Source organism: Cololabis saira, chromosome 11 (genome assembly GCF_033807715.1).
Source record: "Cololabis saira isolate AMF1-May2022 chromosome 11, fColSai1.1, whole genome shotgun sequence".
NCBI lineage: Eukaryota > Metazoa > Chordata > Actinopteri > Beloniformes > Belonidae > Cololabis > Cololabis saira.
This window is the reverse complement of record NC_084597.1, coordinates 44,557,270-44,581,768: the sequence shown is the minus strand read 5'-3', so window position 1 is coordinate 44,581,768 and position 24,499 is coordinate 44,557,270. Positions and strand designations below refer to the sequence as shown.

At 40.6% G+C, this 24,499-nt stretch overlaps 1 protein-coding gene across 1 annotated transcript; it reads left to right on the top strand.

Annotated features, from left to right (window-relative positions):
* Nucleotides 1–6,249: 6,249 nt before the first annotated feature.
* Nucleotides 6,250–24,472, top strand: ugcg (UDP-glucose ceramide glucosyltransferase). Its single transcript, XM_061734577.1, has 10 exons — nucleotides 6,250–6,562; nucleotides 10,249–10,393; nucleotides 12,988–13,090; nucleotides 13,181–13,282; nucleotides 13,373–13,485; nucleotides 15,801–15,979; nucleotides 16,054–16,140; nucleotides 17,771–17,878; nucleotides 19,214–19,292; nucleotides 23,010–24,472. The coding sequence occupies exons 1-10, from the start codon at nucleotides 6,465–6,467 to the stop codon at nucleotides 23,178–23,180; spliced, it is 1,185 nt and encodes a 394-aa protein (XP_061590561.1). The 5' UTR covers nucleotides 6,250–6,464; the 3' UTR covers nucleotides 23,181–24,472.
* The last annotated feature ends 27 nt before the right edge of the window (nucleotides 24,473–24,499 follow it).

Sequence of the window (24,499 nt, the reverse complement as noted above, 5' to 3'; positions counted from 1 at the left end):
GATGCCGACATCTGGTGAAAATTTCATGTCAATAGCTCGATTATAAATATTAGAAAATGTTGACGTGTTCAATACTCATTTTCCCAGCTGTATTTATTTAAAAAACACCAAACATTAAAACATGAAAACCCAAGTTATAATTGTAGAAAAAAAGTCATAAACGTGATCATTACGATAAACTGAAGGAAATAACCTTCCTGGATTGATGTATTTGCTACATCGAACCAATGCAAAATCATTAAAAACCGTGCTTATTAATGACAAAACACAGTTTAATATGACCAGATTGGCTACTACCCGGTGTGTCAGTGGTGTTCACTGCAGCGTTCACCACGAGCAAGGGCTATCCGATAGTTGCAAGGTTGGTCTGCTCATTGTTCAATTCTCTCTGATAGTCTATAAATCCAAACAATACATCGCTTCTTCCGGCTCTCGGCGAAGGCGGACGCTTTTTCTGCTCCTCTCCTCCCTATCTGCCCTGCTGCTGCTTTTTGTCCTGTCTTGTCTTTTCAGAGCCTCTCTTTTCACTCCTCGGAAACTCTACAATCATGGAATTGGTTACCTGGTCTCTCAGCACAATTGACCACATTTTTCAGGAGACAAGGGAGCCCTCCTGCCCCGACGGGACATTTTTCGCCGGACACATGATGGACTCCTATTGGAGGATTTTGTGTCTGTGGATCCTGTCCGACGAGGACGCTGAAGATGCCTTCATAATTGGACTAATGATAACAGGATTTCTGCTGTTTGGAGTTGGTGGATTCCTGGTCTATCGACAAACGCGTAAGTCGTCGAAAGCTGTTCTGGCCCTTTCTAAGCTGCCCGACGTTGCTGAGGGGATAAGCACGGCGACCAACACTCAGACTTTAACGTTGGATAAGACCTTGGAGAAGTTGGAAGCTCGGCTTGGCGGAAATTGATCAATAATTCGTCTGTTTGGAGTCGCCATTGATGAACCACAGACTTAAGGCAGATGGAAAATTACTGGGATCTGCCTTTTTTTTTTCAATACAATTGTTGATGTTATAATCCGAACTTGACAGAGCAGCCTGGCAGGCCGCTCCAGTCACAATCTCCCTGCAGCAATGAAAACAAGACACAAGCCAATACTATTTCTGTAACCATTCTGGCGAGGTTCTAACCAGGGCTGAGCAGGGACTATTTCTGACGTCACCACCCGCCACGCCTCTGATTGGTCGGGGGGCGGGGTCGTCAGACGTTTGAATCAGGAAGCGGGAGTCAGCGCGAGAGCGACCCGCGGCTCGCAGCGATTTTATTATAAAGCGCAAAACGTCTGTTTGGTGATCCAACTCTGAGGTGCAGATGTTCATAAACCTGGTGACTGAGGAGAGAATTAAAAAAGGGATGTAGACGGGCTGTTTTACTCTCAGCCGCTCCCGGCTCCAGCTGATTTCTGATCAGCACCGACATGAACAAAGGTGTTGCGCAATCGAGAACGTCACAGCAGCTTCACCCAAACCTGCCCGCTTCTCCCCTGGCAGTGGAAAAACAAACGGGTAAAGGCGGGTAGAGGCGTGACGAGCCGAGTCGGGCTCAGTAAGTCCTAGTGCAAAAGTGCCATAAGGCCCTTCTCCCCCGATTGCTCAGCTTAGGCGGGCGGCCAGCTCTAGGGAGATTCCTGGTGGTTCCAAACTTCTTCCATTTAAGGATGATGCAGGCCACAGTGCTCACTGGGACCTTCAAAGCAGCAGAAATTTTTTTGTACCCTTCCCCAGATTTGTGCCTCGAAACAATCCTGTTTCGGAGGTCTGAAGACAATTCTTTTGACTTCATGTTTGGTTTGTGTTGCATCATGCACTGCCAACTGTGAGAGCTTATGTAGACAGGTGTGTGTCTTTCCAAATCAAGTCCAATCAACTGAATTCACCACAGGTGGACTCCCATTAAGCTGTAGAAACAACTTGAGAGAGATCAGTGGAAATAGAATGAACCAGAGCTCAATTTTGAGCTTCATGGCAAACATTCTGAATACTTATGCACAGGTGATATTTATAGTTTTTTATTTTTTATAAATTTACAAAAATCATAACAAAACTTCTTTCATGTTGTCATTATGGGGTATTTTGTGTAGAATTCTGAGAAAAAAAAAAGTTATTCCTATTATCAATAGGGCTGTAACATAAAAGAATGTGGGAAAAGTGAAGCGTTCTCATACTTTCCGGACTGACTGTATCTGCCTGTCATCTGCATAGCTTTGGTACAAAGGCGTCATGAATATAATTTTAGTTCCCCCTCCCTCTTAGATTTTAGATCTTAAAACAGGATCAGTAGAGCAGAAACTGGGACTGGTAAAACTGGAACCGGGACTGGTAGAACTGGAACCAGGATGAGTGGAGAACCGTCTCAGGGGTCACACTGAACTGCTGTGCTGCAGCCTGCCAGTGCTTTGCCCGTCTGAAGTCGCTCTGGTTTGGATGAAACGGTTTTGCTGTGATCTTCTTTGCTATACCTTGCTGCTTGACTGTACACTCGCCTGCTGTGCCTGCGATTGAAAACGCATGCTTGGACTCTAATTGCGGTCTCCTGTCAGCCCTGTTGTAAACTGAGCTTGCTCATTTAATGTGTGGATGTATGTATTATGTTCAGGGTTCATTTTGGTCTTTTTTTTTTATTTAAGTAATTCTGATATCCCATTTTGTTTAATCAATTTTGATATTTGTTTACTTCTGATTTTAATTAAGATTGGTATATGATTTAAGTAATATAATGTTATGTTATTTATATTGTTTTGGTATCTTGTTTGCGTTGAGTTAAGACTAGTTTTTGGAGGGTTATATTGAGTTTATTCATTTATCTTGATCTGTGAATTTGGATATTTTCTGTTTATTTGTACATTAATTATTTTTTTTTCATTAATATTATTTTCCTTTCCCTGTCCCTTCAGGGGCTGAGAGTTAACAGTGGTGGTGCTCATGTCCCTGGTGGTGGTTCCCCCTTTTCGTTGAGTGCCCCCCCTGGCTTTTGATTTGTCATCATTGTGTGTGTGTAACTGTCACGTGTGATTGGGGTGATTTTCCCCAGGGATCCCTCCATGGATGTATTAAATAACGGATCCCTCTCACCCTCGACGACACTTCCCCCCTGCTGGGGAGCGTCAGCCCTGACAAGGTCCCCCCTTTTTTTTAACTTCCCTGTATGCATGAAATGTTTTACAGCGTTTTAACTAGTACAATATGTGGAATAAAAATGGTTATTGTAAATGGCACCACGTCTCCCACTGCGTCAGTAGAATGAGTGCCTTATTATTGGTACAGTCTTCTAACTAGTTCCTTGGGTGCAACTCCCAAGGTGGCTTTTTTTGTATCTGTTGGGTTTTTGTGATCAAGTAATAGCTTCATGTTAGATTAACCTTGGTTTTACTAAGAGCGATGAATGATTATGAAAGAAGTTTCTTTAACTGTGTTAATGAGTAGATATCTGTTAGGAATAGGGGTGGGTATTGGGAAGGACCTCACGATACGATACGCATCACGATACTTGAGCCACAATACGATACAAATTGCGATATCCCGATTATGCGATATATCCCGATATATTGCGATATTCTACATAGTTCACAGAAAAATTTAAAAATGCATTACACATCTTAAAATCCAAGTTGTATATATGTACATCAGATGATAGTGATAATGCATTGGACAGACTGAGTCAAAACAATGTAATTCAAACTTTCCATTTTAATTACCGTATGCAACATATTTGCATGAAAAAACACACTGAAACACAATGAAAAGTGCAGTGTGTGCATTATTCTTAGATACAAAATACTCAAAATAAAATGCAGTGTCTCACCCACACTGAAATCACAAAATAAAGTGCAGCTAGGGGTGGGCAAAAATATTGATACGGCAATATATCGCGAATCATACATTGAATATCGATATCGTATCGGGAGACTATGTATCGCGATATATTGCCGTATCAATATTTTTGCCCACCCCTAGTTAGGAAGGGTCCATATTTTCATATCCATAAGTTCTGAACGTGTGTATTCCAGGTAGTAATTATGTATGAGACAGGCACTGTCAGCTTGTGTCATGCTCTTCGTTGTTATTATGATAAAAACACCGTATTGGGATGGTGTTGAAGACGACAACAAATTCTTTAGGGGTCTTATAATGAGAAAGAAATTCTTGGTAATTAAATAAATGCCCTTCCTTATTGAAAAGCTGATTGATCTGTACAATACCATTCCTAAACAAACTGTCAGAAAATAAGGATTTCCTTCAGTAACAAAAATCCCTATTGTTGCATATTAAATATCTTTTAGGTAAAGATTTGTGCTTATAAATAAGAAACCGGGCCAAAAGTGTTTGCTTATGAAAATTTGACAGGTATACGACCCAGCATATCTGCCTTCCTCTACACAACAAACTAACAGGATGACCTCATTACAGATGACGTCTTGGCAGGACTGGGAAAGTGGGTGTGTGCGTGTGTGTGCCTGTGTGTGTGGGAGGAATTTTTGTGTAAGGTGTGAACTGATACCTGGCAGATTTTCACAGTAAAATCCTCCAGTTTCTGCTGCTCCCTGGTGAGTTTCCAGACCCCGAACAAAGATGTTTAACTGTTTTAAGACCGTTTTTAATGCCATCTGTTGCGAAATATACAGTCTTTTTTTACTTTTCACCATTTGTAGATATAATGTCAAAATTTTTTTCAGTTCAGTGTCCTCATTTTTTTCTCTTACTGGCTTACACATTATTAGGGAAGCCCATTTCCTGCCAGTAAAAGAAAAAAAATAAGATGAAAGAAAGTCATAATTATGTGATAAAAAGTCGAAATTATGAGATAGAAAGTCGAAATTATGTGATAGAAAGTCAAAATTATGAATTTTTATCTGATAATTAGGACTTTTTATCTCATAATTTCCACTTTATATCTCATAATTACTTTTTTCTTTTACTGGCGGAAAGGGGCTTCCATACATTCTACATTATTGTAGTGAGATCTGGCCTGTTGGCCCGTTGGGCAACAGTCGGGTGATGACGTCACTTTGTGAACGTTGACAGCTAGGCTGGGGGTGTTTTCTGTTTTTCTGTTAACCGTTAGTGCCAAATAAAAGCCTTGTGAGGAATACAAGTCGTGTCTTCCCTCATATCATGACCATTATGATGCATTAAACTTAAAAAAAAAAAAAAAAATTAACAACATTGAAATAATTAAAGCGGTATAGTTCCTTCCTCCAAATAAATTGTACTTCAGTCTAGAGCAGGGGTCTGCAACATGCGGCTCCCTTTGGCCTTGAAAAAAACCCATAACATAAATAAATGATATTTCTGAATTCATTTTTAGTCACATTATTCGTTTATTTTGTTGGGCAGTTCTCTTGGAGTTTGAGTTGATGCCATCTTATTTTAAAATAACTATTTTTAATTTCTATATTTCTATATTTATTTTTAAAGCTGTTAAGCTGCTGCTAATTTTTTTAAATATTAAAGTGGGGGATTTTTTATTTTACTTTTACACAAATATAGACTGAAATAGGCCTACAGTTCACAGTTTAATTTATTTCAACCTACGCCTACAAATGCACACTGCACTTCTGTTGTTATATTTAGGGGTTGTAACAGCTAAAATAAATAAAAGATGAAAACTTTTAAAATCTCTGTTGTTTTCTTGCGGCTCCAGAAAATATTCTTTGTAGAAGTGGGTGCAAAATGGCAAAATAAATGTTGCAGACCCCTGGTCTATAAATACATATTGTATGTATATTATAGTATATATATATGTAAATTATATATATGTATATTATATATATATATATATAATATTATATATATATTATATATAATATAATATAATATATAATAAATATAATATAATATATATTATATATACATATTATATATGTATATTATATATTATATATAGTATATAATATATATAATATAATAATATAATAAATATATATATATATTATATATAATATATATATATATATATATATATATATATATATATTATATTATATATTATATATAATATAATAATATAATATATATTATATATATGTATATTATATAATATATAATATATTATATATATAATATAAGAATATAATATATATTATATATATATGTATATTATATATATTATATATATTATATATATTATATATATTATATATATTTTATATATATAAATACATATTGTAATAATGTTTCTGTGAACGTTACAACATTTTATTTTGAAGGCCCCCGGAAGCGGCCTCCGCTCGCCCCGCTGGGTCAGCTGACCGTCGGTCGGTCTGCTGACTGTCGCCTCGCTGACGCCCGGGCGGAGACCGGGACCGAGTGTGGGACCGAGTCTGGCCTCCGAGCGGCTGTTTCTGGAGCTCTCCCTTCCCCCCCGAGGGCCCTGCTACCCGGGCGGGAGTGAAGCGTGGCCGGTGTGAACCCGGCCCTTGCTGCCTGCGAGGGAGGCGGCTGTGCGAGGCGGCCATGGCCCCGCTGGACGTCGCCATGCAGGGCCTGGCCGTGTTCGGCCTCATCCTCTTCATCGTGCTGTGGCTCATGCACTTCATGTCCATCATCTACGTGTAAGTGACCGGGGCTGGGTGTCTGCTCCACCGGGGATATCACCCCGGTGTCCGGGGTGCGGGGCGTCCTGGAGCTGCCACCAGGAAGCTGTCGGGCCATAAAAACACGTTTGGCTCGGTCGCCTAAAAATAATTAACATGGTTTATCAGGAAGCTGTGGTTTCTCACGGCTATGAATGTTATGCAGCGGAGGTTTCCTGTTTACCCTGAATGTCGTGGGAAAAATGCATATTAAAACCAATTATCGCCAGGCTTTTAATGTTTTTAAAATCTCAGCTAAAGACCCACCTTTTTTCCCTTGCTTTTAATTGGTGTCTTTTTATATTATCTTATCCAGATTTTGTCTTTTAGCCCTTTTCTTTTCTTATATCTCTTAAAAAATGTCCCTTTTTATGTCTTCGCTTTTAGCATTTAAGCACTTTCTGTGAAGCATTTCGGCTCAGCCGTTAGTGTACAGGACTGTCTCAGGAAATTTGAATATTGTGATAAAGTCCTTTATTTTCTGTAATGCAAAAATGTCATGCGTTCTGGATTCATTACAAATCAACTGAAATATTGCAAGTCTTTTATTATTTTAATATTGCTGATCATGGCTTACAGCTTAAGAAAACTCAAATATCCTATCTCAAAAAATTAGAATATTCTGGGAAACTTAATCTTAAACTGTAACCATAATCATAAATATTAAAATAATAAAAGGCTTGTAATATTTCAGTTGATTTGTAATGAATCCAGAATGTATGACATTTTTGTTTTTTTTATTGCATTACAGAAAATAAAGAACTTTATAACAATATTCTAATTTTCTGAGACAGTCCTGTATGATGTGCTATACAAATAAAATTTGACTTGACTTGACAATTGTGCCATATTCTCCTGCCCCCTTTTTAAAAACTGAAAACGTCAAAATATTGCGATAAAATGTTATGACATGGATATTTAATTTGTACCACCTCATTGTTCACTGTTTATATTTGAAATAAGGAGTCAGTCTCAAAACCAGTGATGGAAACAAAGCTAACCAACGGTTAACTAATTTAGAATAATGATAATAATTATAATTAATAGTTACTTTATTAATAACAATAGCTATAAGTAACACTGAAGAGATGATTTACTTATCACATCTATTCATCAACCATAAGTGTGTTCCCTGCACATATTTCTCTTATTTATGAAGTGTCATGTAAACCTGGATTGTTCAGGTTTAATACTTGATATCATCTAACAAGGATGTAAAAGTTGTCTCATTTTAGGTTTCTCAATGTCATTCATTTCCTCAAGCCTACACTGACTCATTCACCTGATTCACCTTGTTCACCTGCATCACAGCTCACAAGAAATCCAGACTTTCCAGAATTTAAAGACTAATTGTGTAATTTTGTGGCGTCTCAAAGGATTAAACTGGGATTAGCAGAAGTGGAGCCTCAGATCTGTGAAAGTCACCTGACTCTGTTGCCAATTTCATCAAATTCCTTTGAAATAGGATGGTGTTTGGTTTCATTGAGAAGTTTTTTTTTTATAGTGTGGAGACAGATTTTTCCTTTTTTTTCCCTGTGTTTCATCTTTATTTAATTTGCCCTGGTGATATGTAGAGATGCACCGATCAGGATTTTGAGGACCGATCACCAAAAGTAGTATCTGCCGATCCCGATATTGACGGATATTGTCATGTACACAACATTGTGTTATTAGTTATAAACATTAGGAGATGAGAAAGTATCATGAATTGACCACTGTTTTATTGCAGGCTGAGGCAATGGAGCAATATTTCCCCCTCTACAGACTCTTCGAGACGACTTACACTTATCTTACAAAGAGTACAAGAGTTTATCAGCTTAGGCTTTCTTGTGGCAATAATTATGTTCAACACAACATGTGCACTGCACCAACACAGACAACAGCAGATATTTCACTCTCAGAGTTGATACAAGTTGTAAACGAAACCTTAGTTTTCCTGTGGAAAAAGGAATTAAATCTTAAAATAAAAATTAATTATGAAAGCTTTGCGAAAGCTTTTGCAATAGCATCCGCTGTGTGTGAGGAAACTCTTGTGAGTGAAGCAAAACTCTTCACACCAGAGCTCCAATTGTCACTCGTGAAGCGACTGACACGACTGTCGTCCTGCTGTGGCTGTGGATGTACCGGCAGCGCGTACCATGGTTACAAGCTGCTAACGACGTTTAAACCCGATCTTCTACAACGACAAGCAGTTGATGATCAAGAAAAATGAATCCTTTACCTTATGATGTAGTTCTTTATTTGTCTTGCTGTTGTTTATAGGTCTCTGTTACAGCTAGCGGCGTTGCTGCACCCTCCTGTTGTTTCTCTGCCTTAGCAGCAGCCAACCTTGAAAACTCAATATAGTCCTTGGTGTGAGAAACTTTCAAATGTTTTATGAGGTTCGTTTTGTTGAAATTCTTTTGTAGCATTCCCCCATTGGGATATCTCCTTTGCACACACTTTGCAAACTGCAAATTTGTTGTCCTTTTCGGACATTGTAAAACTCCCATACCAGCGAGGCCATTTTCAGTGTTGATGCTTTGTAGAGACGGACACGCCCCCTTAGGAGACCTCGGTCTCAGATGTGGGAACGCACTCGCGGGCGGCAGTTTGTTGTTGTAAACGTCATCTGGTCGGCCCGCTTTGAACTATTATTTTGAGAACTCCGATCAAACCCGATCCCGATCGGTTGCTGATCGATCAGTGCATCTCTAGTGATATGTATACTTACATTTACACAAATCTCACATGTGTTACCTTTATTTCAATGCCAAATTTATTTATATCAGAATCAGAATCAGAAAAGCTTTATTGCCAGGTCAGACATAAATCAGACGAGAGAACTTGACTCCGGTTTACACCGATGGCACCATTAATACGGACGCCATTTATACATTTCGTAGTTGCTGAAATTGACTTATTTAAAGGGGACCTATTATTGCATCTAATACCTATTTTAAACAGGCCTTGAATGTCTTAAAAACAAGCTTTTGATTGTTTTTGCTAAATAAATAAATAAATAATAAATAAAAAGAAATTCAGCCTCTAAACCATGTCTTTATCTTCCCAGTCTCTAACCTCATTATCTATGCAGGATTCTGAGTGGGCGGGGCTATGATAATGAGGCTCTGTGCTGATTGGCTGCCTGAATGACGCGATACACCGCTACGAAAAAATGGCGGAAACTCCGGCCGGCGGAGTTAGTTGTGGGCGTGGTTTCACGCATCGGAGGCCAAACTATGTAAATCTCTCCCATCGTTATGTAACGACGGGAGCAGAATCTTATTGGCTCGTAGATCCACATCACACTGGACGGCTCATCCGGGCGGCTGTACAGACACTGCAGAATCTGGTTGCTTTCCTCCTTCTCAGAGTTGGCAGGCTGAGGGGAGACCACTTTATATATGTTAAAGCAAGAGAAACCCTGGTTTTCATAATAGGTCCCCTTTAAATCTTGCTAAGTTGTATTAGAGCAGGAAGCTCTCAATTAGGCTTTTGCTGTTCCTGTGTGACTGCGTCTCTCAGGGCCGATGTTAGGAGCAGGTCTGAACAGGACTTAGGTGGTAGACCAGCGTTTTGGTTCTGAAGCAGACCGGCATCTTGCTGGAGGATGCCCCTTCCCTGACGTGGTGGTGAAACTGAACAGTTTACTTTTCTGGTGACGTCCTACATCTGCATTTCAGGCGTCTTCATCTCCATAAGAAGAGGTCGGAGGTTAAGCAGCCATTCGCACACTTAGCAGGTGTTTCCCTGCTGAAGCCTCTGAAGGGTGTCGACCCAAACCTGATCTCCAACCTGGAAACTTTCTTCACCCTGGATTACCCCAAGGTATCTACCCCTGACCCTATAGTTGCAGTTAATGCTTAACTAACATCTGAGAGCATCAATCTCCATCTCTGTCCCCCAAATGATCATCAACGACCCCAACTCACCTCCACCTGCCATCCTTGAACTTACAACTGTCCCTGATCAACGTTTTTCCTCCTTAGCATCGCACTTGCCCAATCCTTTGACCACCTTTGCACTGTCCTTCTTTTGTTCAATTCAATTTTATTTATATAGTGTCTATTAGACATCCATACAGACAGGTGGAAGTAGTGCTGGGCGGTATGACCAAAAATGTATATCACGGTATTTTTTTTTTCATGCACAACTGGCTGTTAACCACATTTTCTAATGATTTGGAAAGGAATTGCTGCAGTAAATTGGCTTAGAATGGCCTATTTTACTGTCATGAGGAGGAAATATTGTAGAAAAACATTAATGTCCACACTAGTATAAATACAGGTTTGCATGGTCCACAAAATGATGCCGTTTACAATGAGGTGGCAGCACTTATGATTCTAATGAAGTGAAAGAATCAGTCAGACAACACTTAAAGACTTTAAGTGTTGTCTGACTTGACTTTTCTCCCGCACTTCTAGTGTTACCTGTAGACGTGGTGGACAGATCTCAGCTTCATGCATTCTTGATATTCTATCACATGTTTGCGGCTGAGGTGGTGGAGCAAGTTGCTAGTGTTGCTTCCCGCGGCTACAACTTTAGCTTTACAACACTTGCAGATGATTGTTGTTTGTTGGACGTCGTCTTTTTTAAAGCCAAAGAATTTCCACACAGCCGACACGGCTCCTCTTTTCGGAACAAGTTCCCCTGTGTCATGTTCTGGAACAGTTGTGGGACTTTCGTTTTCAGCCATCTTCACCCACATATGTCCGCTGTAAACAATGCAACTGCTAAATAGTGATGCACCGAAATGAAAATTTGTGACCGAAACCGAAAATAATAATAAACACTTGGCCGAATACCGAACAATACCGAACATGGTTCTTCGCTTTTCTTCGTTTTTCATTTATTTTGCCAATTTTTTCACCATTGCATGAATCAAATAAATTTGATGTAGGCATGCTTTTCAAAGAAAAAAATCTTTTACAAAATTACAAGGTAGAAAATATTTATTGAACATAAAAAACTGAACATTTTTTTAATTTCCCAGCATTATGTTGTTTTGGTTCCACCTCCTGGTGAATGTTAGGTAAAATTCTTATGTGGTTACTTTTTGGTTGGCCAACGATTTATGTTTGTGGCGCGCAACCGGTACGGGAGCGGCCAGTCTATTTCCTTATATTACAACGCTGTTATTAATTGTTCGTTTTTTCTCCCACTTATTCCACCAAACACAGAAAGTGTTTTTTTGCCATTTTCGGCCGAACAATTTCGGTTACCGAACAATCGGTGCATCACTACTGCTAAACAGTCCCCTCACAAACAGTGTCCAGCGGCGAACGTAGCGCCGCGCGGCGATCCCAGCGTTGTGTACGCTACTGTACACTCACCGGTATTACGGTATATGAAAAATTCATATCATAAGAAAAATAAACACCGGTATTCGGCATGAACCGGTATACCGCCCAGCACTAGGTGGAAGTAAGCAGTGGCATGATCAGAGGGTGGGACTGCAGGCCAGCATGCAGCTCCTGAAGCTCTGGCCTGCAAACAATGTTCACCGCCACACTGCCCCTCCTTTGACCACCTTTGCTCTTTCCCTCCTTAACCACCGTTATCCTTTTCTTCCTTTGATAACGTTCTCCTGCCCTTCCTTTGACCATAATTACTCTGTCCTCCTTTGGTAACTGTTTCTTTTTTTCCCTTCTTTGACGAATGTGGGTCTGTCCCTCTTTTGGACAATGTTCTCTCTCTCCCTCCTTTAATGACCTATGTCTCTTTTGACATTCCTCTTGTCCTTCCATTGACTCGTTTACATGCAGTCAATAACCTTTTTAAAACCCGAATTTGCACGGCCATGTAAACACCAATAACCCCTTTTGAATAACCCGAATTTGCTCATATTCAGGTTTTTAAAAACCCGAATATGACCCCTGGGTTACTCCTTTTAAACCTGAATATTGGGTCATGTAAACACCAAATGGAATATCCCCATCAAACGGAACATGAATTTGTTTTCTGCGCATGTTCTGTTCACAAGGAATCCTGGTCTTTAGAGTCCAGGAAGTTCTTATAAACACGGAGAAACCAAGACCAGGAGGAGACTAATCACTTCATAAATGTAATGAAGGATATGAACATTTCTGCATTTGTAGACGGTAGAAAGTACCGGGATAGCCAGATTTAAAAGAAGGAGAGAGAAAGGTTGCGCGAAGCAGCATTTGTTTTGAAATTGGATACAGGAAGAAGAAGCAGAAATGACGGGAATATTAGCAATAACCCGAATTTTGACTGCATGTAAACGTAGTCAGTGATGACCGTTGCTCTGTCCCTTCTTTTACCACTGTCCCTCCTTTAACATTGATTCCCTTTTTGACGTACATCCTGCTGTGTCTTATTGTGACGACCGTCTCTCTCTGTTCATGTTGGTAACTTCATTCCCTCCTGGTAATTGGCACTAAGTAATGTATGTTTTGCAGTACGAGATCCTTCTGTGCGTTCAGGACCAGGACGATCAAGCCGTTGACGTCTGTAAGAAGTTGTTGGGGAAATACCCAAACGTGGACGCCAGGTTGTTCATAGGTGAGTGAAATGTGGTGTTTGGTTAGTTCTCGTGGTTGTTTCAGAGAGCCATGCTCATGTGCCCCTCCTCTCCTGCTATGTGCTCTTCAGGGGGGAAGAAGGTTGGAATCAACCCCAAGATCAACAACCTCATGCCCGGTTATGAGGGAGCCAAGTATGGGCTGGTATGGATCTGTGACAGCGGCATCAGAGGTAAGAACAAGAACCAGAACCAGCTCCTTTTCCGGTGTCATTTACACCATCCCTGCTAATGCAGATGCTGTCTGTTTGTGTCTTTGGTAGTGAAACCCGACACCCTTACAGATCTGACCAATCAGATGACGGAGAAGGTGGGCCTGGTCCATGGACTGCCGTATGTTGCAGACCGCCAAGGCTTTGCTGCCACATTAGAGCAGGTGAGGCCCAAACCCTGACATTAGGGGAGGTTTTCTTTCCAGTCGCCTGGTGCTTGCTGAGGGGGGGGGTTGTGTCTGGGAAAAAAAAAAAAAAGGTTTTATGTAATCAGTTGGTGTCGTTAGTGAAACAATAATTAATTATTTTGGTTGGCTTTTAATTAATTTTGAGTTTCTATTCTTGGAGTACATACTTTGTAAGACTATTTAGTTTAGTGCTTGATAAATATTGTTAAATGCTAATTCAATTCAAAAAGTCTTTAGCAGCAGCAGTCTTGACATGTTCAAAACGGATTAGCAAGAAGTAATACACTTATCAACTCCTAGCCCTTGTACTCAATACTATGTTTCAGATGGACTCTCGTTGTTAGATAAAAACTCTTGACGTATTTAGAAGTTACATAAATTAATAGTAAGAATTTTATACAGTATAGGTATATGTTGTGGTATATCCGAGTATAAATTGGCAGATACCTGAGTTATTATTGTTATATACAGGACTGTCTCAGAAAATTAGAATATTGTGATAAAGTCCTTTATTTTCTGTAATGCAAAAATGTCATACATTCTGGATTCATTACAAATCAACTGAAATATTGCAAGCCTTTTATTATTTTAATATTGCTGATCATGGCTTACAGCTTAGGAAAACTCAAATATTCTATCTAAAAAAATTAGAATATTCTGGGAATCTTAATCTTAAACTGTAAGCCATAATCAGCAATATTAAAATAATAAAAGGCTTGCAATATTTCGGTTGATTTGTAATGAATCCAGAATGTATGACATTTTAGTTTTTTTTAATTGCATTACTTTAGAACTTTATCACAATATTCTAATTTTCTGAGACAGACCTGTATATTCATTTTTTCTCGTATATACTTCTACAAGCATTAGGGTAAACATATACTTGTTACTGTCCATATACAGTGGGACAAAAAAGTACTTAGTCATACACCAGTTGTGCAAGTTCTCCCACTTAAAAAGATAAGAGAGGCCTGTCATTTTCCTCGCAGGTATAACTTAACTATGAGACAAAATAAAAAAAAAAAGAAAAAAAATCCAGAAAATCACAATGTCTGATTTTTAAAGAATGTATTTGAAAATTATAGTGGAAAATAAGTATTTGGTCAATAACAAAAGATCATCTCAATACTTTGTTATATACCCTTTGTTGGCAATGACAGAGGTCAAACATTTTCTGTAAGTCTCCACAAGGTTTTCCTCACCGTTGCTGGTATTTTGGTCCGTTCCTCCATGATCTGCTCTAGAGCAGTGATGTTTTGGGGCTGTTGCTGGGGAACACGGACTTTAACTCCCTCCAAAGATTTTCTATGGGGTTGAGATCTGGAGACTGGCTAGGCCACTCCTGGACCTTGAAATGTTTCTTACAAAGTCACTCCTTCGTTGCCTGGGCGATGTGTTTGGGATCATTGTCATGCTGAAAGACCCAGCCACGTTTCATCTTCAATGTCCTGCTGATGGAAGGAGGTTTTCACTCAAAATCTCACCATAAGTAAAAAAAAAAAAAAAAAAAAAAAGCCCCGCTGGGACCCCTGAGGCGGGTTGGGAGCCTCCATTTAACCTCCCCCAGGGGCACAGGCCGTCCCCGCCAGCTAGCAGAGATGTCTCAGCAGGGACGGAGAGCTACTGCTAACTGTGACCTCAGATTCTCGTCCTGTCGCTGCTGCAGCTCATTCCAAGCTCATCAGTCGGCTGAACTGGCTTTCGTACTGCGCTGCTGTGTTTAGGGCTGGGTATCGATTCAAACGTCAAGAATCGATTCCGATTCTTAATATTCAGAATCGATTATCATGATTCAATCCGATTCGATATTGATTTGGCTCAGTGTTATTTAAAATGTTTTTTGAGCTGTTGCCTGAATTATATGACTGTAAAATAACTAGTGAAATAATAATTTTACAATAATTATTGTGAAATAACTAAGAAATAAATAACTCAAACAGGCCTTTCAATACCCATTTAAAGTGCAAAAAAAGAAAGAAATTGCAACAGTTCATGCAGTAAACAAATCATTTTAGCTTATCTAATTTATTCTGTCACCACGCACACATATTGCCATGAAGCACTTGGCATTTTTCAGAAGTGTCATGACAAACTTTGTGTCCGACTACTGGGATTAAAGTTCACCGGGCGAAAATGTCATGATAGGAAAAAAAAAAAAAAAAAAAATCCATCTTTAGACATAAGAATTGATTTTTAGGAATTAATATGGGAATCGATTTAGAATCGGAAAATTGATTTTTTCAACACAGGCCTAGCTGTGTTGATGCTGACTGGTCTTCACCTGCTTCCAGGTTTACTTCGGGACGTCCCACCCTCGCTCCTACATATCAGCCAACGTGACAGGGATCAAGTGCGTGACAGGGATGTCGTGTCTGATGAGGAAGGACGTGTTGGACCAGGCGGGGGGCTTGGTTGCCTTCGCTCAGTACATTGCTGAGGATTACTTCATGGCTAAAGCCATCGCCGACAGGTTAGCGCGTGAGCATTCACATCCTGCGGTGGTTGTATCGGGGTTGTGACGTCACCATTCCCTTTGCTCCTCAGAGGCTGGAAGTTCTCCATGGCAACACAGGTGGCGCTGCAGAACTCTGGCTCATACTCCATTGGTCAGTTCCAGTCGCGGATGATCAGGTGATAATCACAGCTCACCTCCTGATTGGCTGCTGGAACACTTCTCACCACCATCAGTGTAGTGGGGGGGGTACTTTAAATATCCATACAGAATGTGGTACAAGTGACGTAAGTGACTTTAGATTTGACAGGTTAGTTGAGGACCCTAACATGTTGGAAATGCTCTGAATGTATAAATCTGAAGGAGTAGATGGGGTTTATGAGGCCACAAGTTCAGATATATAATGCTTGGTGAACATGCAAAATCATGAGGGCAATACAAAGTACTTAAAGCTGTTGAGAACATGGTTCGGTAGCTTATAGATCCACCTTCAGCAGCAGCAGCTCTCTGCAGGGTTTCCTGTTGGACTTTGCTTTTGTTAAAGAAACAATTTGAACAACCAAAGGGCCAATCCCAATACACCCCCTACTTTCTACCACTAGCCCTAAAAATCAAGCCACAAACTTTAGGGCCCTTGTAATCTTCCCTAGGGATTGGGACACCACTTGCTACGTCACTGCGTGGTTTACGTTCGGGTACGTAAGCGACTGCGTAGTTACGTTTGCACAAACGTCACACCATATCAGGAAGCCCAGAGATAAAAGCTGTTTTAATTTCAGCTGTAGCGCTGTTAATATGCCACTTTATTAAGTTTTAATATTTTTTCAGGCGTAAAAGTAACCGTTAAGATCCCCAACCTGGGCTCAGTTTATCCAAATAACGCCTGGTAAGAAATTTGATCTGATGTTTTCGGAGATGAGAAGAGTCGCCGGTCTGGGGAGAAACCTGCAGCTCTGTGGAGAATTACCACTGGCTGAAATAAATCATTTAGGAAGATAAGTGTTGGTTTAATAGATGAAATCTAACAGTTGTAGCTACGCCTGTTAAGAAAATTGCTCCGAAAATTTCGGGATGAGTAGGCTACAGCCGGCTGCCGGCTCCGGAGCTGATTTATGGTTCCGCGTTACACCAACGCAGAGCCTACGGCGTAGGGTACGGCGCGCGTCACCGCGTAACCTACACCGTAGGCTCTGCGTTGGTGTAACGCGGAACCATAAATCAGACTTTATTCTGGCGAGGTCTGAAAAAGACTTCACAAAAACGGGCAAACAAGTGATTATATACATTCACTGAGTGAATATTATGAAAGTAAAATATATATTTCTCACTAGAAATGTAATCAAAATGCATTTTTATGCAGAAACTAACTCAAAATATTGATTTTATTCACTAAAAAACAAATGTCTGCATGTTTTTTTTTTTTTATTCAGTCCGCAAATGACGACGAAAAGCATTCTGGGAAATGTTTCTAGCCCTCGGTCGCGAAGTCAGTATCTGAAATCCCTCGCTGTGAAGGGCTAGATTCATACACACTAGCCCTCGTTATGTCCACTAGCCCTACATGCAAAGAGGAATTGGGACACCACTACCCTCACGGGAACGCGCACAATTTAGGGGTAGGACTGAAAAGTAGGAGTAGTGGGAGTATTGGGACTGGGCCAAAGTCTAAAGCATCTAAAGCTGTATTTGTCTACTTAGACTAACGTGCATGAGATTATTTTATTTTATTATGATGTTTCAATGCAATTAACCTGTAAACCATGTAGCTGTTGTAAATGTCCACTGGTGTTAATAAAGTTCTGTGTGCAGGTGGACAAAATTAAGGATCAACATGTTACCTGGCACTGTGCTGGAACCCGTCTCTGAGTGCTTTCTGGCGAGCCTCATCATCGGCTGGGCAGCTCATTATGTGTTCAGGTGAGGACAATCATAGACGAGGGGGGAGGGGCCTGCTGGGCAGGGCTTTAACTGGTCTGTCTGATTGAAGCCATGACTTGACCTGAACAACACTGACCTGGACTCACCCTGCGTTCACACTGAAAGTGTCACGGGCGTCATAGGCAGCCGGCTGCCATTCATTGTCTATGAAAACGCGCGTCGAGAAGCAGCGGGAACAGCACGTCAATTTGAAGTTGAAAAATCTGAACTTTATGCAAATGAGCAGCGGCGATGCCGAGGCGTCGTCCAATCACAGACCGGGATTCCCGAAGTAAGAAGCCTCAATGCAGATTGTACTTTCATGTACTCACAAACGTTCACTCATTCACATGCTCACATGAGCAGAGCTGTCACTAACAAACTTATTTTATCAGGAATTAATATATTTCATCCAGCAAACTGCCATTTTTGCTGATTTGACTGCCGTTTTTACCTGAACTGCTCATGTGAAACACGTATCTGATGGGTGAGGAACTGGATGGTCCCAACGATTTTATTTGCTACATTGATCCAACGCAAAATAATTAAAAACCGTGCCTATTAATCACAAAACACAGTTTAAACACCATGACCAAATCCACTCCGACCCGGTGTGTCAGTATCAGCGCAGACAGACTGCAGCTTCGCCTGAATTATGGTTCCGCGTTAAATCGACGGCGTAGGCTCTGCGTTGGTGTGACGCGGAACCATAAATAATCACCGGGAGCAACGACTCGCTGGTGGTTGATGTTGATCCGCGGACCAAACTTGTTAGGAGCTTGTAAGGAGCATCAAACTCACTCTTATCTACGCGGAAATAACGCTAAGATATAAAGAAGGCGTCCCAAAGTGAGATCTATGGTGAAACAGGAAACTGAAGATGTGTACGCTAAATGAGTAGGCTGTTCCCACTGTTCCCTCCAGTTCTGCAGCGAGGCTTTAGCCCCGCCCACTGCAGCTTTAGCCCCGCCCACTGCAGCCGTCGACAGTACATGCCGCTTTCAGTATGAACGCACCAAACAGCGAGATGCTGGAGTGGCGTCGGGAGATTTTTGACACTTTCAGTGTGAACGCAGGGTTAAACATAACCTGCTACATCAGCGTTGGTGCTGCATCAATCAGGTCGGCAGTTTAAATGTGGAAACCTGGAACCAATCTGGGACCATCTCAGAAACACGGACCAATCAGAGCACTTCTGGGTCTGAGGTCATGTGACACTGGAATTCTGCAGTAAATGCATGGTTGACTGTGAACACCCATGAAGCCTCGCCCACTGCAGGGGGCACAGTGCGGTCACAGGAAGTAAGGGTGTGTGTGTGTGTGTGTGTGTTTCAGGTGGGACATGATGGTGTTCTTCATGTGTCACTGTCTCGCCTGGTTCATCGCAGACTACATTCAGCTGACCGGCGTTCAGGTAATCAACACACACCTTTGTTTCAGCATGTTTTAAGGCAGACTTGGGCAGGTGGCCGACCACGGGTTCTAGTGGACATCGGGTCGAGCTCTGGCAAAGAGTTTCAAATAGGCCACTTCCAGTTCCTCTCCCTAGATTTCCTGCTCAGAGGCCTGATTGGTGGACGTCATCTGATGTACAGGACTCAGAAAATTAGAATATTGTGATTTTCTGTAATGCAATTACAAAAACCAAAATGTCATACATTCTGGATTCATTACAAATCAACTGAAATATTGCAAGCCTTTTATTATTTTAATATTGCTGATCATGGCTTACAGCTTAAGAAAACTCAAATATCCTATCTCAAAAAATTAGAATATTCTGGGAATCTTAATATTTAAACTGTAAACCATAATCATCAATGTTAAAATAATAAAAGGCTTGCAATATTTCAGTTGATTTGTAATGAATCCAGAATGTATGACATTTTTATTTTTTTAATTGCATTACAGAAAATAAAGAACTTTATCACAATATTCTAATTTTCTGAGACAGTCCTGTATTTCTCAAACTCCAACCACGTATTCGCAATTCCCCAGCAACTTAATCCACCAGCATTTCTCAATCACTCGCAGCTTCCAGACGTCCAAACTCTGGCTGACTGGATTGTTTTTCCCCGTTTCTCAACACCTCGCCCAGATTAAATGTCATAGTTTATGTGGGCGTGTTTGTTCCACCCACCTACCTGAGGGTGGAGCCCCACCAGAGCCACAAATAGGCTTCAGGTTCAGGGGGCAGCCGTGTTGGGAAGGTTTCACCTCTACGTGGTCACTAGGTGGTACCAGAGGTGTCCAGGTAGTAGCAGGATACAACCAAAAACTACACGTGAACGCTGTTGTATGAGGAAGTGCCAGATGAACGCAGGACACACGTGTTTGTCACGGCGCATTCATGCATACTATAAAAGGCAGCTAAATTCCATAATGAACTGAAGGTTTTTACATCTATGACTACTTTACATGCAGTCAAAACTCAGGTTATTGCTAATATTCCGGTTACTGAAACATTCAGAATAATCCGTTTCCATGGTAATTAATCATTTGGGATATCTGGATCAAACCAGCGACGCACGGAGAACGTCATGACGCAATTCCCGTCATTTCTGCTTCTTCTTCCTGTATCCAAATTCAAAACAAATGCTGCTTTGCGCAACTTTTCTCTCACATTCTTTTAAATCTTCTATCCCGGTACTTTCTAGCGTCTACAAATGCAGAAATGTTCATATCCTTCATTACATTTATGAAGTGATTAGTCTCCTCCTGGTCTTGGTTTCTCCGTGTTTATAAGAACTTCCTGGACTCAAAAGACCAGGATTCCTTGTGAACAGAGCATGAGCAGAAAACAAATTCATGTTCCGTTTGATGGAGATATTCTGTTTGGTGTTTACATGACCCAATATTCAGGTTTTAAAAGGAGGAACCCAGGGCTCATATTGGGGTTTTTAAACCCAAATATGACCAAATTCTGGTTATTTAAAGGGGTTATTGGTGTTTACATGGCCGTGCAAATTCGGGTTATTGCTAATATTCAGGTTTTAAAAGGGTTATTGACTGTATGGAAACACAGTCTATGCTGCTCAGAACAGCGGTCTAAGTCACAGAACCAAGTTTTCACGGTAGACGAGTCCAGCTGCTGAACTGCTCCACCTGCACACATCTGGAGCATCATGAAAGCAAAACGTCTTAGACTCAAAGCTAAAAAATGTCTGGTGGTTTGTGAAGCACAGATGGTTTTATGGGATTTAGAAATGTGTTGGGCCGCTCGGTGGAGCAGTGTGTTAAGCAGCGGCTCATATACTGAGGCTACCGTCCTCCTGCAGCCGTTTGCAGCCTTTGCTGCATGTCATCTCCATTCTCTCTCTCTCTACCCCCTTCCTGTCTGCAACTTCAATAAAGGGCCACTAGAGCTAAAAAACATCTTTAAAAAAAAAAAAAAGAAATGTATGATGGAACATTTTACTTTTTTTTTTAGATTTTAACAGATTTAATTAAACAATTGCATGCGATAGGGTCACAACATAACTCAGGCGTCTCCATGCAGAATGACAATGATCAATAAGAAGCCTAATGATGATTCATTCTTACGATTGTGACATCAGAGCGAGTCTTTTAGGGGCAAAGTATCAATCTGTACAGGCCACGGCTAAAACACGCTCCTCACAGCGGTTCTGGTTTAGTTTAGTTTTAGTTTAGTTTTTAGTTTAGTTTATTTTGCACATAAAATAGAACAGTAAAAAACAAAGGTCAAATGAAGCATTGTGCAGGAGAGGTGGAAGCTAAAAAGGCTTATGAAAATGCCGCCCCTTTACCCCTGTTAACAACAGCAACAGCAAAAACACAATATAGAAATAGATAATATAAGACAGAAAAAGACAATTTAACATGAAAAAGAAAAGCACTACTGAATTATAGAAAGATGGAAAAAAATGAAGAAAATATAGGATAATTGCATGAAAAAAAAGTACAATTTAACAACTCCAGATGTGTTTCTGATCTTAACTAAAACATGATTTTTTCAAGTGTTTTTTGAACAAAGCCAGTGAAGATATTTGTCTTAGTGATGTAGGTAAATTGTTCCATAGATGGTCCTCTGTATTTTAAAGTTTAATCCAAGGCTAAGTTTTCCATCATGAAGTGATTGTTTTTATTTACCAAGAGGAAGTTTGAAGTAAACATTGCTGCTGCTGGATTGGTTCACTGACGTATGACCAGAGGTGTCAAGTAACGAAGTACAAATACTTTGTTACCTTACTTAAGTAGAAATTTTGGTTATCTATACTTCACTGGAGTAATTATTTTTCAGACGACTTTTTACTTTTACTCCTTACATTTTCATGCAATTATCTGTACTTTTTACTCCTTACATTTTAAAAACAGCATCGTAACTCTATTTCATTTCGGCCTTTAAAAAAAACTATCCAGTTAAATTGCTCCATCCGGATAGAGTGAATTTGGTTGTGGTTGTTTCAGATGTTCTTGTCCAGTGTGGCAGGGTGGAGTAGCTGCAGCCACTCAGGCTGACGGGACACAGGTGTGTCCCATCAGCCTCTCCACCCTGCCAGCCTTGATAAGGAGGACTGGGAGACTGCAGCAGCTTCTCAGTCCGACCCAGCTGCAGTCTCCCAGTCCTCCTTATCAAGGCTGGCAGGGTGGAGAGGCTGATGGGACACACCTGTGTCCCATCAGCCTGAGTGGCTGCAGCTACTCCACCCTGCCACATCCAGTTTTGTTCTTACATCCGTTCCCTCAGATTCCTTCAACTAAACTTGGATGTACATTCCAATAAAGGTTAGGATAAATGATAACATGCACCTGAAGTTTGACTTTTTGCACCATTACAATACTTATAGACAACTAGTCATCATATCTGCTGCTCTCTGAAACACATGTTAATGCTCAATAGTACACATATATGCTTCTTTTATATTTGCATTATACTAAGATACATTCATTTTCAATGGCTTTTGTCCTTAATGGCTTTTTTCCCCTTACATTACTTTTACTTTTATACTTTAAGTAGTTTTGAAACCAGTACTTTTATACTTTTACTTGAGTAAAAAACTTGAGTTGCTACTTCAACTCCTACAGGAGTATTTTTAAACTCTAGTATCTATACTTCTACCTGAGTCATGAATGTGAATACTGAAGACACCTCTGTGTGTGACCTCACCTGCAGGGCGGTCCTCCGAGCTTCTCCAAGCTGGATTTCGCCGTGGCCTGGTTCATCCGTGAGTCCATGGCGGTTCAGATCTTCTTGTCAGCTCTGTGGGACCCCACCATCAGCTGGAGGACTGGCCGCTACCGGCTACGCTGCGGCGGCACCGCCGAGGAAATCCTGGATGTGTAGTTGTCGTGGCGACGTGGTGACGGGCCACACTGTCAATGTCATAGGATGGAGGAAGAAGTGGCGGCAAAAAGACTGACATTGGTTTTTTTCACGAACTGAAGTGCGTGCGTGTGTATCTGTGTGTGCATGTTTGTCTGTGTGTGTGTTTTAAACTATTTATTTCTTTTGGTGCTAAAAATAAACGCAGAGCGAGCCAATGAGAGCGCAGGACCGACAAACAAAATAGAACAAGGAGAAAATGAGAGGGAGTGATGTATCGCACTGAATAATCTGCTGTGTAATTTGAGCAGCTGGCAGTAAAGACGATCAGCCAATCAGGACAACGGCGATGAGGCTGAAGTGGAAATGCAGTTTTTGTGCAAAGCTCCAGACACCTGTTTCATGTCCTGACATGTGTGTCATGTCAGGAAATGAATCTGATTGATCGGCTCATTGATCAGCATCCCAGGAGGTTTCGGACGGACTGAGCACGCTCAGCTCAGTTTGTTGACCAGAAACCAATAACTGCAGGTCGATCAATAATTAAAATGTGTCCAGCTCTTCCGTTGTTCAAACTGAGATCGAAGTGATACTCAGAATAAAACTTGAAGTTATTAATAGGAATAATCTGAATAGCAAACTGTCATGTTTGGGTTTTTACCTGATGCCCCAATGTTTAATCCATCAGGTCTATATGAAATAAAAAGGACTTGATTTAGTTTAAATAGCTCACAGCTGCATTGACATTTATAAAAAAAAAAAAAGGTTTAATGTGATAAACCAACATCTGAAAGAACTGTATCCATGAATTATTTAAAAAAATCTGCTGGTACTCACGATCAAAGGAGTTTAACTACAATAAACCAGTTTGATCACAAATAAAAGACAAAGTTGTTGAGTTTTTGATCGTTGAGAGCGCAGCGTTGTCGTGATTCCAGTATTCTGACGTTTAATGGTCACAACATTTCAGAAAAGGAAACTAGGACCAAAAATGACATTTCTCTGCAGTTCGTTGTGTATTTGAACACTGACGTTGTGTGTGAGTGGAGTTGTGAGTGTGTGTGTGTGTGGGCGGGCACATGTAGCTTCACTGTTAGCTGTTAGCTCCTAGCATAGCCTTTCAGGGTTTGAGTGATGACATCACCTGCTTGTCGGACTGACCCTCGTTGCTATCGTCCAATCAGATCAGTAGGATTCTTGTTTGTACTGTCATGTTGTTTTTTAAATGATAAATATCTGTAGTCTGAAAACTGACCAATCGCAGCCAAGGATTGTGTCAACAGAGGAACAATAAAGTTTTATGCTTTCAATGCGGATGCCATCGTGTCCTCTTCTGTGAT

Coding starts and splice junctions, on each gene's coding strand:
- ugcg (XM_061734577.1), top strand. CDS start 6,465: ATGGCCCCGCTGGACGTCGCCATGCAGGGCCTGGCCGTGTTCGGCCTC. Junction 6,563..10,248: donor TTCATGTCCATCATCTACGT/GTAAGTGACCGG, acceptor TCTGCATTTCAG/GCGTCTTCATCTCCATAAGA. Junction 13,283..13,372: donor CTGTGACAGCGGCATCAGAG/GTAAGAACAAGA, acceptor TGTCTTTGGTAG/TGAAACCCGACACCCTTACA.